Raw genomic sequence first — 15,629 nt, 5'->3', positions numbered from 1 at the left:
AAAGCACTGGAAAGGCTTTTGCTTGTGAGGAGTAGAGCATTCTTTGCTTTTCATAAAGACAGTCAAAAAGGTCAGGCTGAATGGGGCTCTGAGCAACCTGATCTAGATGTAGGTGTCCGTGTCCCTCTTCACCGCAGGAGAGTTGGACTGGATACACTTAAGTGTCTCTTCCAACTCAAAAGTCTCTATAACTATGATTTAAAACTTCTAAGAAAAGCCGAACCCATAAAATAATGTAGGAGAATGCTTATGGGACCAGCAGAAGGCAGAGTGAATAATTATGTATGCCTTCTTTAGTTTTGTCGCCTGATTAAAATTGAGTATTGAAACAGTGCTCTTATGGCATGCTACTGCAGACATTGAAACTCTTCATTACTTTTTTATGTACACATGTAAACCTCCTGTTTCATTTGGTGCTCAGCAGAACATTATTTGACCAGATGTTCACATCTTCACTGTGATACATTCTGTGATGAATTTTAAATGTGAAAACGGGCTAATTTAGGCATAGAACTACTCAAAAGGTATAACATCAGTAATTTGATCTAATGATAGAGCAAATGTTTTAATTTATTTCTGTCTTTTCTTGAAAGTTGTTGAAACATCTTTTCACTTAAATCTGAAGGAGAGAGAAGACCGTCTCTATGAGTTTAGAGAATGTCACATCCTTACATTAGACCTGGGAAACAACTGAAAAAGGAGACCACGGGTAGAAATACTTATGCAAAACTTAATTGAACATCTGTGTTGCCTTCAGCTCAGAAATTCCGCGTTTTTGTTATACAGGTAACAACCAATGATACATTATCCGAAGGCATGGATTGCCTGCCCTTCTATCGCTCATCTCCTACATGTGGCATTGGTGATCACAGTATTCTCTTTGGAAATCTATCAGCACTAAATCCAAGACAACAGATCAATGGCTTAACCTCTTTCATTGATGCTTCTACTGTCTATGGGAGCACTTCCACTGTTGAAAACAAGCTGAGGAATTTAACAAGTGAAGAAGGCCTTCTCAAAGTCAACAATAAACATCATGATAATGGTCATGAATACCTGCCTTTTACAGACCGGGTTCCATCACCTTGTGCACAGGACTCAAATGAACGTGAAGATGAAAGGATTGAATGCTTTATGGCTGGGGACAGCCGATCGAGTGAGGTCACATCATTGACAGCCATGCACACACTGTGGCTGAGAGAGCACAACCGCCTGGCCCGGGCCCTCAAAACCATCAACAGCCACTGGAGCGCTGAGACAGTCTACCAAGAAGCAAGGAAAATTGTTGGAGCTCTCCATCAGGTGGGCTGCCTATTTGCTTATTGACACATAGCAGTGAATATCCTAGAGTAGAATCCATCATAGAACTTCAAATATGTTACTGTGAGTAGTTTCAGAGATCATGTTGCATACTCTGTGCCAGCTCTTTTTATGCTTCCCATCTGGTATGTTTAAAGTTTGCTCTGTCCTATTTTCCCCAAATGCAATGTCCTCCTTATTCAGACCTCAGATCTCAGTGCCCTGATTTTATGGCAATTTCTACTCTTCTTCATATTTTTGCATACTTCTCCTATGTCTATTTTGTCTGTTGAAGTCTAAAGAAGCTCATTTAGATACATTTCTTTATAGTTTTTGGTAAAGGAAATAAGTAAAAAACTATGTCTCCGCATTTACATAGTGCCCAAAATATTTACTTTCTTATGGTAATTATATAAACAAGTAGTTCTGTGTAAAAATACTTATGAACCTCTCAGTGCTGTATTAATCAGGGTCTAATCTTCAACTCTTCTCTTCCCTATTCCTTCTTCTCTTTTTCCCCTTTTTCCTTTTTGATTTCCTCTTTCTTTTCCCCTTTTCTTCCTGAAATAATTATGCAGGCTTGTGTTTTCCTCACAGTTCTCCTTCTGCAGAATATAGCATAAATTGTAGCATCAAGCATAGGGCTCTGTTAGAGAAGCACACTCATCAAGAGACTCTTCAAGCTCAAACAACCACTTTTACCCCCTTTTCCCTCTATTTTCCTGTGCTTGTTCCTCCCCAGTCCTTTAACCCCTCCCTTTTTCCACCTTTGGTCCTTCCTGAATACCCTAGCGTCTCCCACATTCTAACAGTCCCTTTAAAACATAGTATGCAAAATTCTACAGAGATTCTCTCCTCCCTGCTTCTCACAGGTAGTGCTACCTCTTCTCAGCCATCACTCCTTTAGCATACCTGACATTCAGGGGACAGTTTTTTCATTGTCTTATCTTTCATCCTCAGGTTTGTGGTCTAACCAATCTCTTTAGTGATCTCAGGGAATAACTGGTCCCATCAGCCTTCTTTTGATGACTTGGATAAGCAGACTATTCCATCTGACATTTCTCCAATTCTGACTAGGGCTTCTGTGTAAATGGAGATTCAGCATTAATATTATATCAGAACCAGGATAAACTGAAAGCTTGTTGATTTTCATATGCTTTCTGATTCCTGGAAGCAGATGATTTGTTACCAAAACATGACCTTTATGAAAGTTAACTGGAAGAGGGGGTAGAAAATTTTCTCTATTGCAATAAGACACTTTATTCTTTCAGAAGTTTTAGTCAAGAGAAAAATGAAATATAAAAATTTTGTATTCATTTAATTTTATTTTATTTTTTTCATTAATCACGTAATCTTCTTGGATGTAAATAAGCTATTTGCATCAAATAATTGCATTGATGAGTCAGAATGGTAGTTAGTACTTGTTAGAAGAAAAGTGAAAATCCATAATACACCTCTATGTGTTCAACTATTTCTGAACTATGCCCAGTATTATCCTGAAAGAAAATTCTTTGTGCAAAGCATTATACCACATAAATCTAGGCTACTCATTATCTCAACCAGTATCACAGAATAATGAGATTTGCATATGGCTCATTAGAACTGTGTTTCAGTTATATCTGGCTGGTTCAGAGATATTCATTCAAGGGAGGTAATTGCAGTATCTCTATTAATGTGGAATGTTAACCAGCACCATAATGACGACTCTAGTTGAAGTTATCTTGAGATTTCCACTCTAAAATTTTGTTTCAGTTGCTACGCATTTCTCAAATTCTCTTTTTTTTAATGAATAATTTCAAGTGTAATTTTTGCCTGTGGGTGTGTACTTACAGAGAATTGAACAAAAAGCTTTCCTTTCTTTCTAGACTAAGAATTTGAAAAATCTCTCTCTAGACCATGCTTTTCTCCTAGATATTTTTTATCACCATAAATAGCTCTAGTGACAAAAGTTTAGCAATAGGAGTTTGACAGTGCTACCAAACATAACAACAGCCTGTTGATATCTTGGACAAAACACATTTTTTGTTGCATTGTAGACATACTTCTTTGATAAGTAGTTGTTTACATAAGCCAACAGTGATTAATTCAATTATCTTCTTGAATGTGACACATGCTTAACTCTCAAACATCAACTCTGCAATATGCTGTATTAAAAATATATACCCTGACTGAAGAGTGTTTTACGCAAATAGATATTTTTCATTGTCATTTGCTAAATGAAGTGAAGTTAACTCCTTGTTTTATTTATTCCTATTTTGTTCTGAGATGTCCGAATGAGAAAAATTAGGGTAGAGAATCACAGAATTATTGAAGTTGGAAGACTCCTTTCAAGTTATTTGAAAGACAATAGTTAAAATTTGTTCTTCACAGAATCACAGAATCACAGAATTGTAGGGGTTGGAAGGGACCTCCAGAGATCATCGAGTCCAACCCCCCTGCCAAAGCAGGTTCCCTACAGCAGGTCGCACAGGGAGGCATCCAGGCAGGTCTTGAACATCTCCAGAGAAGGAGATTCCACCACCTCCCTGGGCAGCCTGTTCCAGTGCTCCGTCACCTCACTGTAAAGAAGTTCTTGCGCACATTTGTGTGGAACTTCCTATGCTGCAGTTTCCAGCCGTTTCCCCTTGTCCTGTCTCCACTCACCACTGAAAACAGTCTGGCCTCGCCATTCTGCCCCCCACACCTTAGATATTTATAGACCTGGATCAGGTCCCCTCTCAGTCTTCTTTTCTCAAGGCTGAACAGACCCAGATCACTCAGCCTTTCCTCATAGGAGAGATGCTCCAGGCCCTTCAACATCTTCGTGGCCCTCCGCTGGACTCTTTCCAAGAGATCCTTGTCTTTTTTGTACTGGGGAGCCCAGAACTGGATGCAGTACTCCAGATGCGGTCTTACCAGGGCAGAGTAGAGGGGGAGGATCACCTCCTTCGACCTGCTGGACACGCTCTTTTTAATGCACCCCAGTAAGCCATTGGCCTTTTTGGCCACAAGGGCACACTGCTGGCTCATGGCCAGCCTGTTGTCCACCAGGACACCCAGGTCCCTTTCCGCAGAGCTCCCCTCCAGCAGGTCATCCCCCAACCTGTACTGGTGCATGGAATTATTCCTCCCCAGATGCAAGACTCTACACTTGCTTTTGTCTTCCCTTAAACAAAAAGTGTAGACAAAACAGGAGAAGATCACTAAATTCTGGAACCTCTACTGTCTTAATATTGCTATTTTGTTGTCCTTGTTACAACTGAGACAGAGTTGATTTTTTCCTTCATAATGTCTGGTAAGATGCTATGTTTCATCTTTTGGATAAAAAACACTATTGATAACAGACTGTTTTAGATGTTGCTGTGTACAAGTGCAAGGACATTTCAGTTTTACAGGTTCATGTGATGCCCTGCCAGCAAAGGGTTGGTTGGAGGGCACAAGGAGCTGGGAGAGGATAGAACTCAACTGGACAAAGGAATATTCCATACCATATGGCAGCATGCAAAAAAACACCAGGCTGGTCTTGGGGACTGGCTGGGCATCAATCAGTGGGTGGTGAGCAACTCCTTGTGCATCACCTGCACATTTATATGATCAAAATTGCTGTTATGTATTTTTTTCCTTGTTATGTGTGTCCTAGTAAACAGCTTTTATCTCATCCCACAAGATCTACTTTGTTGTTTTGTTTTTCCGATTCTCTCCCATGTTTTCTTGGGGAAGGTAGGAGAGTAAGTAAAGAACTGTGTGTGCAGTGCTGAGATTCTTACCGGGTTAAACTTATGGTCTGAGAGTTGAAAATGCATGCATGTGTACCAGTTTTGCTTTGATGCGCCATTTGACTTATGAATGTTGAACGATACTATTCAAAGAGTGATGCAGAATCAAAGTTCCCTTTGAATTATTATGATTTCAGAGAAAAATCTCTGAAATTATGGCATTACAGCCAGTAGATCACAAGTGTAGTTGTCAACTGAATTCAGTTTTCAGTGTTTCACTTCATTCTATACTTAACTGTGTTTTCTAAGCATCTTCATCCTAACTTCTCCCCCATGTACTTATACATGAGCTTAAAATGGGTCTCTTCTGCAGGTGACTTGAATGAAACTTGTTTGTGATATTGGATGATTAGTAACTTCTCTCAGAGCTTAAACTTTATGAAATGATGAATGATAAAAAGATAAATGATATGTATTATATTAAACAAAATGTGTTGCATACATCATTGCTCATAGAAAGTATAGCTCAGACTATTCACTGAACTATAAAGACGTGTTCATTTTTTATCAAAACGTGTTTTACAGTAATTCTTTAGGAAAATGTTTAGGACTTCAATGTCATCTGTAAATCTTTGAATATAACCATAAGAATTTAAAATCAACTGTGCATAGCACTTTAAGAGATTACGCAGTGTTGCCATGTCGGATTGTTCTGTACAATTTCTGCAATCTTTCCCAAGCACAGGAGCTTGAGTTAATTGGCTCTTTGCTATCTCAGTGAGATGATACTTTTTGCAGTCACCTCTGGCCAATGGCAAAGATTAGCTGTCCTGTCAGCCTTACTTTTTTCTTACAGTCATCCATATATTTTTATATTCTCTTTTGCAGAGTTCTTTTCATATTCCTTTCAATGAATTGTACCTTTATTCACAACTTTTTTGGAAAATGCTTGAGGGGTTTTGAAAAGTCTGCTAAACTTAATGAGGAAGTGATATGAATTTCTTCATCTTTTGCACCTCATTTGAAATAGCTTTTGACATGAACAAAAAAAAATTCTCTAAAATAAGTTGAGAGTTTCAATTAACTAGTGTATGGAAGAATTCTGTTGAAGGTGGTCCAACCTAGAGGGAAATCCAGTCAGGATGCTGCCTGAGTTCCTAAGGACATTTCAGAATCCCTGATATACTTCTGCTTTCTGAATGAGAAGAATAGTACTTTTTACACTAACAGTCTGTTTGACTTTGAATACTGTTGCATTTGCAGATCAGGATTCAGTGATGCTATGACAAACCCGTACAAAACCATTTCTGATAGTCTGTTATCATTTAGATTCTGTTTCTGTTTGTATAATTACCAAATATTTGGTTGTATTGCTAGGAAATCAGAATTTTCTTTTCTCAGACATGACTAAATGAGGTATATACAAATACTCTTAACCTCTATTACTTTCTGATCATATTGGTTATTAAAGTCATTTAGATACTGAACATATAACTTCTGTTTAAAAGACAATGGCCATTTTTCATTTTTTTCTTCTAAATTGTACATTTGAAGTAATTACAGCCATTAGACAGTAGAAATATTTACATAATTGATTAAAATTAATTTCATAATGAGGCTTCTATGTAAATCTGAGCTGATACTATTAGATGTCAAAAGTCTCCTAAGAAAAAATAGGATTAGCACTAATATAAAAGTTACAAGGAGCTGAGACCTTTCAATACCTTGCAGGTTCAGACTCACTATACCCACATAAAGCTCTTATGCTGTTGCAAACACCCTAACCAAATTTATTTCTTATAAAGTGACTCAAAATAAGTAATAAACGGTAGCATAGTTCATTATAGTTTCTTGTTATGCCTTTTCTATAGAGGTTTATGACTTTTTAGCTCTAATTTTATTGACATATTTTCATAAGATGTTCCTTTGTTTCCACAGAAGAATCTCAGTTATTTCAAATCTTTCAAATAATTCTGTCATAGCAGGGAGGAGTTCATGCCAAATAATTTTAACAAAAATATTTTTTTGTTTGTGACCTATTTATTTCTTCCCTAACACTTACATATGTCAGTTACAGTGAGTTTATCCTTGCCTTAATGAAGACAAATTCAGTAAGATTGTTCAGAGTCTATATAGAGGATACTACATGCTGATATACTTTGAATGTAGTTCTCTGTGAGATTCTAGATTCTTCTTTTTTTCCTGCTGTATCATCTTAGTCCGTATTGTCTAAAACTCATCTCTACTTGGAGGAGCTTTATTTAGAAACCATAAGTTTCCATTGTATATATGTCTTGCCTAGTTGAAAGCAGGTGTATGACTCCTTCCTACCTTTTTCCTTTTAATTCTCGTGTTTTGAAACAACAATTCCTCTTTTGCTGCCAAGGAAATCTGAAATTAAGATCTTGACCCTGGAGCAAATTAAAATTTTGAATTGACTTTTTGTTTGGGCAATCCAGCCTTAATGAGCTTCTTAGCTTGGGATTTCATTTAAAAAGAGCCAAAAAAAAAAAAAAAAAAAAAGCCATACCAGGATGTTTATCATATCAGAGATGATCTAACCTTATTTAAGATCTTTGCACAGCTTTTAAGATGTACTTATATCCCTTTCTACCCATGCTTTTGATTTATTACACCTGCCTCATTTGTACTTCCAAATCACACGACCCCAAGTCAAGATGAACCAGGCTTTGAAATTCTGTATTTCTGCCCTCTGAAATGATAAGACAATGTGCCATATCTTGCCTGTAAAAATTAACTAAATCTAATTTTAGAAATAATTATCTTGCAAAATCTTTGTGTATATAGCAAAAGCTTAACTGCTCAAATGACAATGTCATTATTAATTTCCAGCAATTATTTGAATTTTGTTTTATGCTGTATTTAGGGAGCTCTAAAAGGACTCCTCACCTACTGTCTTTAAATATTGTGTTCATTGCATGACCTAATCTCAAATACCTGCAAATATAAAGATGTTACCCCTATCTTATGAGAAAAGTGACTGAACTCTGCCAGGGATTTCTTGCCTCTTTTTCATGCCTAAAGTAAAGATACAAGTTTCTCAGTTCCTAATTTTGTGACAGCTAACCTTACAATATCCTCTACACCAATCTCAAAGTACATTTTTCTCTGTATTTTCTTGCACACTATATTGAATCTATAATGTATTTTATTGAATTCACTATGCTTGATATTCATCCCTTTGTGATTTATTGAGTGCAGTGTAATCTTTAAGCTATAACAAGCTTTCATTTTGTTTGGTGCATTAGATCTTATTACACCTTTTTATTTTTCGGGGGGAGAAGTACTCATATATTTTTCATGTAATAGTAATATTATTTCATAATGATATATTACATAAACTTTTGGCAGAAGGTATTTATCACCATTTTCATTTTTGAAGTGTGTCTATAGACTTTAGCATAAAATGTCTACTAAAGGATGCTTGGAACCAGTATTTTAAAGCCTGGTCATTTTAAATATTCAGAAAAGAGGATTTGTGTCCAATATATATGCCTAAAAATAGAATCTGTACATTCATGGGCATCACAGCTTATGCCCGGGCTTTAAATCCTCGCAGAGCTCTTGTGAGCTGGATTTGCCCACTTGAACTGAAAGGGAGCAATACTGGTAACCTGCCCAGTAGCTCTTTCTCCAGCATTATTGTAGGATGCTAAATGAACCTGGTTAGTATACTATGTACTGAACTTTGCCACTAGTTTTGCCCTGTCATTTTTTCCAGACTACAAAAAGAAGTGCTAACATCTTGTTACTTTCAAATTAACACTGCTGTTAGTCATGCTTGTGAACAAATGAGTGATGAAAAAGGCATTCTGTACACAGGAATCATTACTATTCATCTATCAAAACACTGAATGATGTTTCTCTTTTTTTCTTTCTTTCTTTTCCTTCAGATTATTACTTTAAGAGATTATATTCCCAAAATCATTGGCCCAGATGCTTTCAATCAGTATATTGGCCTTTATAAAGGTTATGATCCCACAGTGAATCCTTCAGTTTCTAACGTATTTGCAACAGCTGCTTTTCGTTTTGGTCATGCAACAATCCAACCGATAGTAAGGCGATTGAATGCACAGTATTTAGATGATCCAGAACTCCCACATCTTCATTTGCATGAAGTTTTCTTTAGTCCTTGGAGGCTTATTAAAGAAGGTATGTTTTTATTTAAACTGTGTTTTTGTTCTTTGTGTGTTTCTTTATTTTGTTCTGTTTGCTTTTCCCATAAGTATTACAGTCTCTTTAACATTGCTGGTCTTAAATTAGGAATAAAAACATTTATTTAACTGCACCACTGATTTATGTTGTTGAACACGTTCCATAGAATTAATACTAACTGAAACAATTATTTTAGGTAAATAGTTCTCTTAATAAAATAGATTACTCTCCAGGTTGAAACAGCCTGATGGACTGACAAAATTTGATCTTTTGTTTGCATTTTTGTGGATAAATGTATTATCAGATTGCCAAATTTTGTATCCCTGATGAAGAAGGTGGAACATTTTCATTGTATTAGCACAATTTCAATCTTAAGTAAATTTTTGCTTTTTTTTTTTTTATGTAAAAGACTATGTGGCCAGCATTTAAAGACAGAGAAGCATACGTGCATTCACATTTGTTGAGAACAATATAGTGGTTTATATACATGCTGTAACATATTATTTTTATTTTTGAAGGAGGCTTGGATCCATTGATAAGGGGTCTTCTTGCACATCCAGCAAAACTGCAGGTGCAAGGTCAACTGATGAATGAAGAGTTAACAGATAAGCTGTTTGTGTTGTCCAACAATGGTTCACTTGATTTATCATCACTGAATTTACAGCGTGGCCGTGATCATGGACTCCCAGGTCTATTGATTTTTCTTAAATCTTCTTCCAATCAGCAACAGAGATACAAATGTTTGTATTTGGGATGTAATTGTAAGTTTTTACTTAACAGATTTTTTATAGGAAACATAAATCTCTTTAAAACACAATAAGCCACTATTTTCAACTTTGATGGAAAAAAAATATTCCCCAGCAATTGAAATTAAAATAACCTCCCCAGTCTGCAGTCTGGAATGTGAAAGACTAATACTGATCAGTAGATCTGGGTGCTCCTGGCACCTGAGACTCCTTCCTGCAGGATTCAGCTGCAGAGGAGTGGGGTTTTCTGACTGCAGCACCTACTTGGAGTTGCAGTGTCTCCAGGAGTGGTTAATGACTTCAGAAAATGTACACCTGACTTTTAGAAATATTACATTTTTGTGCCTACTTTTTGCGTTGGATTTCTTACTCTAGTTAGCCCAGGGTAAGGCTGAACTAACAGTCAAGGACCATGAGCCCGCCAGACCATGGGTGTACAGAGTTAGAGGAAGACTGCTGGAGCTTGCTGGAGTTTAATTACAGCAGCTGATAAAACATATAGTATGTTCACAGTCCTGTGTAAAATCCTCCTGTAACTGTGCCACAGCCTCTAAATGCAGAGGCAACAACCCTCTGCAAAGCAGGCAGAAACTCTTTCATTTGTTTTGTAAAACTGCATCTTGATCCCCTACCTGATCAGACCACTTGTCTGCATGAATAAGGAACAAATGCAGTTGTACTTTTATGCTCTGAGCCTGATGTCCTACTCACAGAATACAAGTAACTGATTAACTAAGGTTGCTATGTTTCTGGGTGACAAACCTCTCAATTTCTCCTGTTAAAGCTGTGTGACTCTGTAGCTAGGAATATGGACCTGGCCAATAGAAATGAAGTCAGACTCCAGCCTGGAGTTTAAAAGTCTTAGCTAAATAGGAGTAGAGAAGAAGTTTTGGTCTCCAGGACCAGAAATGCAAGCTTTACTGGGAGATGGAGAAAATTAATTGCAGAGATGTAAAAGAATTGGAAAAAATATATATTTTCCAGGGAACTGGACATGTCCTACAGCAATCTCCTTAGTAAAGAACTTTAGGTGCTAATGGAATTCAGGGTTTATTCCTGGATCTGAAAATCTCCAAACAAAATGAATGTTCCTGCCTGCTTTAGCTCAAACTATATACCTTTATTTCATATGTGCATTGCTTAAATAAGGGAGAACTTAAAATTCTTGTCTTCCTTCATGAGAGTGATGTAATATTTTATACCTTGTAGTTGCAAATCCTGCTGTAATTTCTCTAATCATTTTAAACAATAACAGCAGGACTATTTTTGGTAATAACTGTCCATGATTGTAATTAAGGTTGTCAGAATCCAGTGCTTTTGAATGCATTAATTTCAAATATCATGCCTAATAGTAATCTAATCTTCCTTTTAATCATCATATTTATAGGTTATAATGACTGGCGAGAATTCTGTGGCTTACCAAAACTGGAAACTCAAGCTGATCTGAATACAATAATAACTAATCAGAAAGTTACTGAAAAAATCATGGAATTGTACCATAATCCTAGCAATATTGATGTTTGGCTTGGTGGTTTAGTAGAAGACTTTCTTCCAGGTGCTAGAACAGGTCCCCTGTTTGCCTGTTTAATTGGAAAGCAAATGAAAGCACTAAGGGATGGTGATCGGTAAGTTTATTCATGATGCTGAATCTTTTGTGAACCACTCAGCAGCAACTGTTATTTTACAGATACTTCTTAGCATGTAAAGCATTATGATGCTTAAACATACGTTTAATTTGTAAACAAATTATTCACTGCCAATACCTAATTTTTGCATTAGTCTCTCCAGTTTTTTTGGGTAAACCTTTCCTTATTCTTCTTTGATCTGTGTAGTCTCAAATTCAGACATAGGGATTGTTTCTGCAACATGAGATGCCCAACTTTGAAATTCTGGTGGAAACTCAAGGTGCCAGCACCAGTTAATTGTGCCAGGAACGCATGTCTTTCTGTGTGAATGGATTTACAAATCTTAACTATCCAATCCCTGAGGGATGCACTAGGCTGAGGATCCTTAACTGAAAGGATCTCAACATTTCTCACAGAAAATCTGTAAGAGAAAGGAGAGTTGCAGTGAAGGCTTCCTAGAAAGGTAAATAAAAGCACCGGGTACTTGGTCTTATGGGTATCAGGAATGCAGAGTGCTCCCAGAACTGCCATATCAGACACACCAGAAGAGGCTGTCACTTCACCTAGTCCTCTACGACTGCCACCGTGGTCTGTTTTCTACCTTCATATCAGGAAGGCAGAAAAAATGCTATTTCAGGCTTCAAAAGGGTTTGAGATGCTGCTTTTATCTTTCTGACTTCTATTCCTGAAGCAATTATAAAACCAACCTTTGTTTTTCATTTTTGTCATATACTTATGGCAGCAATTTAAAGTCTCATAAGAAGACTAATTTTAAACGACTCACACCACCTTAGCAGTGGTGTTTAAGTACATCTGGCCCTTGTGCTCACCTTTACACTCCTCTCAGAAGTGGACAGAAGCCATTACGTAAATAAGAATTCGAAACAGAATTTAAATGTCAACTTTAAAAAATGTTAATTAATTAGCTTACAGGAAAAAGCAATATTAATCAAAATTTGTATCTTATTAAAACAAGGCATATAGACAGCAAACATTCCACTCAGTTGCAGCAAAAATATGGTTGTAAGTTTTCTGAATTGCAATGGCATCCTCAACTCTATCTGGAGAACGATGATCTATTGAGACCCTTTCAGACTTTCTTCTTTTATCCAGTGTATCCAGTTAGTGCTACTAACATTAATCAGACTTAAGCATAATTTAATGTGTTATCTTTAAACTGAGAAAAGATTAGTTCTAACAGTAAAAGAACACCTCAAGTTCGTGCTATAAATTTTGTGTCTAACTTAAGTGGGAAATGTTCGGTTATTGAGACTATGATACTGAAGAAAGTTAAGAGTATGTAACAATTTATTGCAGTTGTCATAGAGTAAGCATAAGAATGAAAAAGTCCAAAATTTATTGCAGTGGCTTGCTGTATAATGCGTTGGATATTGTATCTGCACTGGTAGCACTACAAGCATACGAGATATTTGTTAGATAAACATACATGTTAGTAAGTAGGAATTTCAATTTAACTGACTGAATGCCATCCTCATAACCTTAAAATCTACTATCAGTATCCTGATGAAAAAAAGATTTCTTTCACCAGTGTAATAAACCCAGGCCCTTATGCTGGGTTTGACCTTAGCCTATCTTGACTTCAGCCAAATCACCTGGAAACAATAGTTTTTGTTTCATCAGCTGTTACCTTCTTTTCTGTTTCTGCTCTGAATCCTTGTCTGATCTCAGGGTTTGAAATAACAGGGTAATGACTTTGTACCTGTCTGTACATTCTTAGCAAAGAGGGTTGTGCCCCTATTTATATTCTTCCTCTTCTTCTTTTTTTTTTCTACTCTGATCTTGCAAAATTCACCTGTAAAATTTTCATGACTCACTACAGATCTGCTGGAGCAACCTCTGTTAGAGCAATCATCTAGCTGCTGGGTGGATTAAAAATAATGATCTGCTCAAACCTTCTCAGCAGTGCAGATAAAACTGAATTTTCTGATGAAAGTAGAACAGCTTTTTATGAAAGAGGAAACTGAAGGGTGTAGGGGAGCTGAGTAGTGCAAAGCCTTTAATGACTTTTGTTATAAGAAGGGGTCCAGGAACAGTCAGTGACATTTCAGAATGTTCTGAGAAGTCTGGGGACACTGTATGTCGGAAGCAGAAGGAAAACACATTTTCTTCTCTCTCCAGCCCCCCACTCTCTTCTATACTTCTTATCATAGTGCTTCTGTATTGTGCAACATTTGACCTATCCTTGGTTATGTAGATTTCATCCTACTCCAACAGAGTAGGAAAGCAGGAGAGTTGTCTCTTCAGACTGTCCCACTGTAGGTAACTAATTGCCTCTATCTAAAGCTGGTTCTGAAAAATTGCACACATACACAGTTTATTTAAGTGAGTTTCCTGAATGTGAGTGGCTTTTGACTTCTGAGTAGACTTCTGTTAGCAGAAAAGCGAAATTAGTCCTGAAGAGCCTCCAGGGCACACTAACAGCCCCTACGTTTCCCACAGCACAGAAATGATTATTAGGCTTATCGCTTTCATTAAACAGTTGCAAGGTTTGTCATTTCACACATGATGTACATGCAGGTTTTGCACAAGGCCCACAGCCAACATTGTGGTTTCCTTCTCATCAGGGGGATGTAAACATTAAAATTACAGACATCTCTAGAAATCCCAGTGCTTTTCCTCCAGTATTACAGATGAACAAGTCCTATGTTAAATCTGAGACCAACTGGTGATCACATCCACACTCCACAGGTGGTGGTTCTAGGTCATGTTAGTCCAGATCTTGCATAGCAGTAGGGAAAAGTCCATCTGTCCTGAGCACCACCGGGAATTATTTTAGCAATAGAGCAGTTCTTAACATGGATAAATACAAATGTGCTATCAAACTCTACAAAAATCTTATTTTCTATTCATTACGTCTTAATGTGTAAAACTGCAACAAACACAGTCTCTGTGATCTTTCATAGAGTATCCCTTTCTTTGTTATAAAATTTATAATATCTTGTTGATCTTTTTTCCTTTTCAATGTTTCTTTTCACTTTCTCACTAAGCCTCTTATTGTTTTTATAATTATTTGTACATGTGCATATATACATATATATATCGTGTACATATAGTAGATACACCTTTCCACCAACTGATTCTTTCCTTCTGCCAGCATGTTGCTGGTGTGACCAAGAGGAAGAAGCTGCTCCTTTCTCTAATTTGTGATCAAAAACACAATTATGACAACATTCTGCTATAAGCATTCTACATACCTACAACTTCCTAGCAAATGAAGAGCTCCATGTTATACAGAGAAGCACTCAGCAATAACTTCATAGCAACCATTCTGTAATGGCAAGAAAAGTTCAAATACTATGGTATCTATTATGGCTACTGCTGTGATTCTCCTGTAATTATGTTTAAAACAATTTACGAATGCATAAGAATGCTGGTTTACATAAGATTAAGTATCCAATTCAAATAATTTGCATCAATTTTTTTTTTTTTTTTCCTCTCAGTACTGCAACATTCTTTTGTGGCTACAAGCAACTCAGCACATGTGAATTAATTAATAGTTTTACTTATCTTACTTTAACAAACCACCTAAGATGACTAGTACATCAGACTCACAACAGCCTTCCTGTGTCTTGTAAGATGGATATGTAAATCTGCAGATTATGGAGTTTCAATTTATGATTCTTGTATCCACTTACATTTTGTTGTAATTATTTTATTTTTTTTTTTGTCTCTTCTTATGTAGGATATTCTGACAGTAAGAGTAATCAGCTATTTGAATGTAATCGTTTAAAAACATTTCTATCAACCTTTCCAGATTTTGGTGGGAAAATGATAATGTTTTCACTGAAGCTCAAAAGAATGAACTCAAAAAACACTCTTTGTCTCGCGTGATTTGTGACAACACAGGGATTTCTGATGTGCCAGTAGATGCCTTTCAACTTGGAAAGTTTCCACAGGATTTTAAACATTGTAGTAATATAAATGGAATGAATTTAGAAGCTTGGCAAGAAATCTTTCAGGAAGGTAATTTGGTAATTATCTTTTTTTTCTTTTTTTTTCTTTTTTTTTTTTTTTTTTTTCTTTTTTTTGTTTTTTTTGTTTTTTTTTTTTTTTTTTTTTTTTTTTTT

General features: G+C 36.5%; 1 protein-coding gene across 1 annotated transcript in view; it reads left to right on the top strand.

Annotated features, from left to right (window-relative positions):
- TPO (thyroid peroxidase) overlaps positions 1-15,525 on the top strand; it is a gene marked incomplete at both ends in the record, with an annotated part of 28,143 nt that extends 12,618 nt beyond the window's left edge. Inside the window, 5 exons of the mRNA XM_042813045.1 lie at positions 787-1,302; positions 8,909-9,167; positions 9,689-9,859; positions 11,304-11,541; positions 15,317-15,525. Of these exons, the coding sequence (XP_042668979.1) occupies positions 787-1,302; positions 8,909-9,167; positions 9,689-9,859; positions 11,304-11,541; positions 15,317-15,525 (1,393 nt within the window). The remainder of the gene's footprint in view (positions 1-786; positions 1,303-8,908; positions 9,168-9,688; positions 9,860-11,303; positions 11,542-15,316) is intronic.
- Between the last annotated feature and the right edge of the window lie 104 nt (positions 15,526-15,629).

Source organism: Centrocercus urophasianus, unplaced genomic scaffold (genome assembly GCF_019232065.1).
Source record: "Centrocercus urophasianus isolate 14NV4802_14NV808 unplaced genomic scaffold, USGS_Curo_1.0 seq_1352, whole genome shotgun sequence".
In the NCBI taxonomy this organism is placed as follows: Eukaryota; Metazoa; Chordata; class Aves; order Galliformes; family Phasianidae; genus Centrocercus; species Centrocercus urophasianus.
The sequence above is the reverse complement of the archived record's forward strand: the minus strand, read 5'-3'. Positions and strand labels throughout refer to the sequence as shown.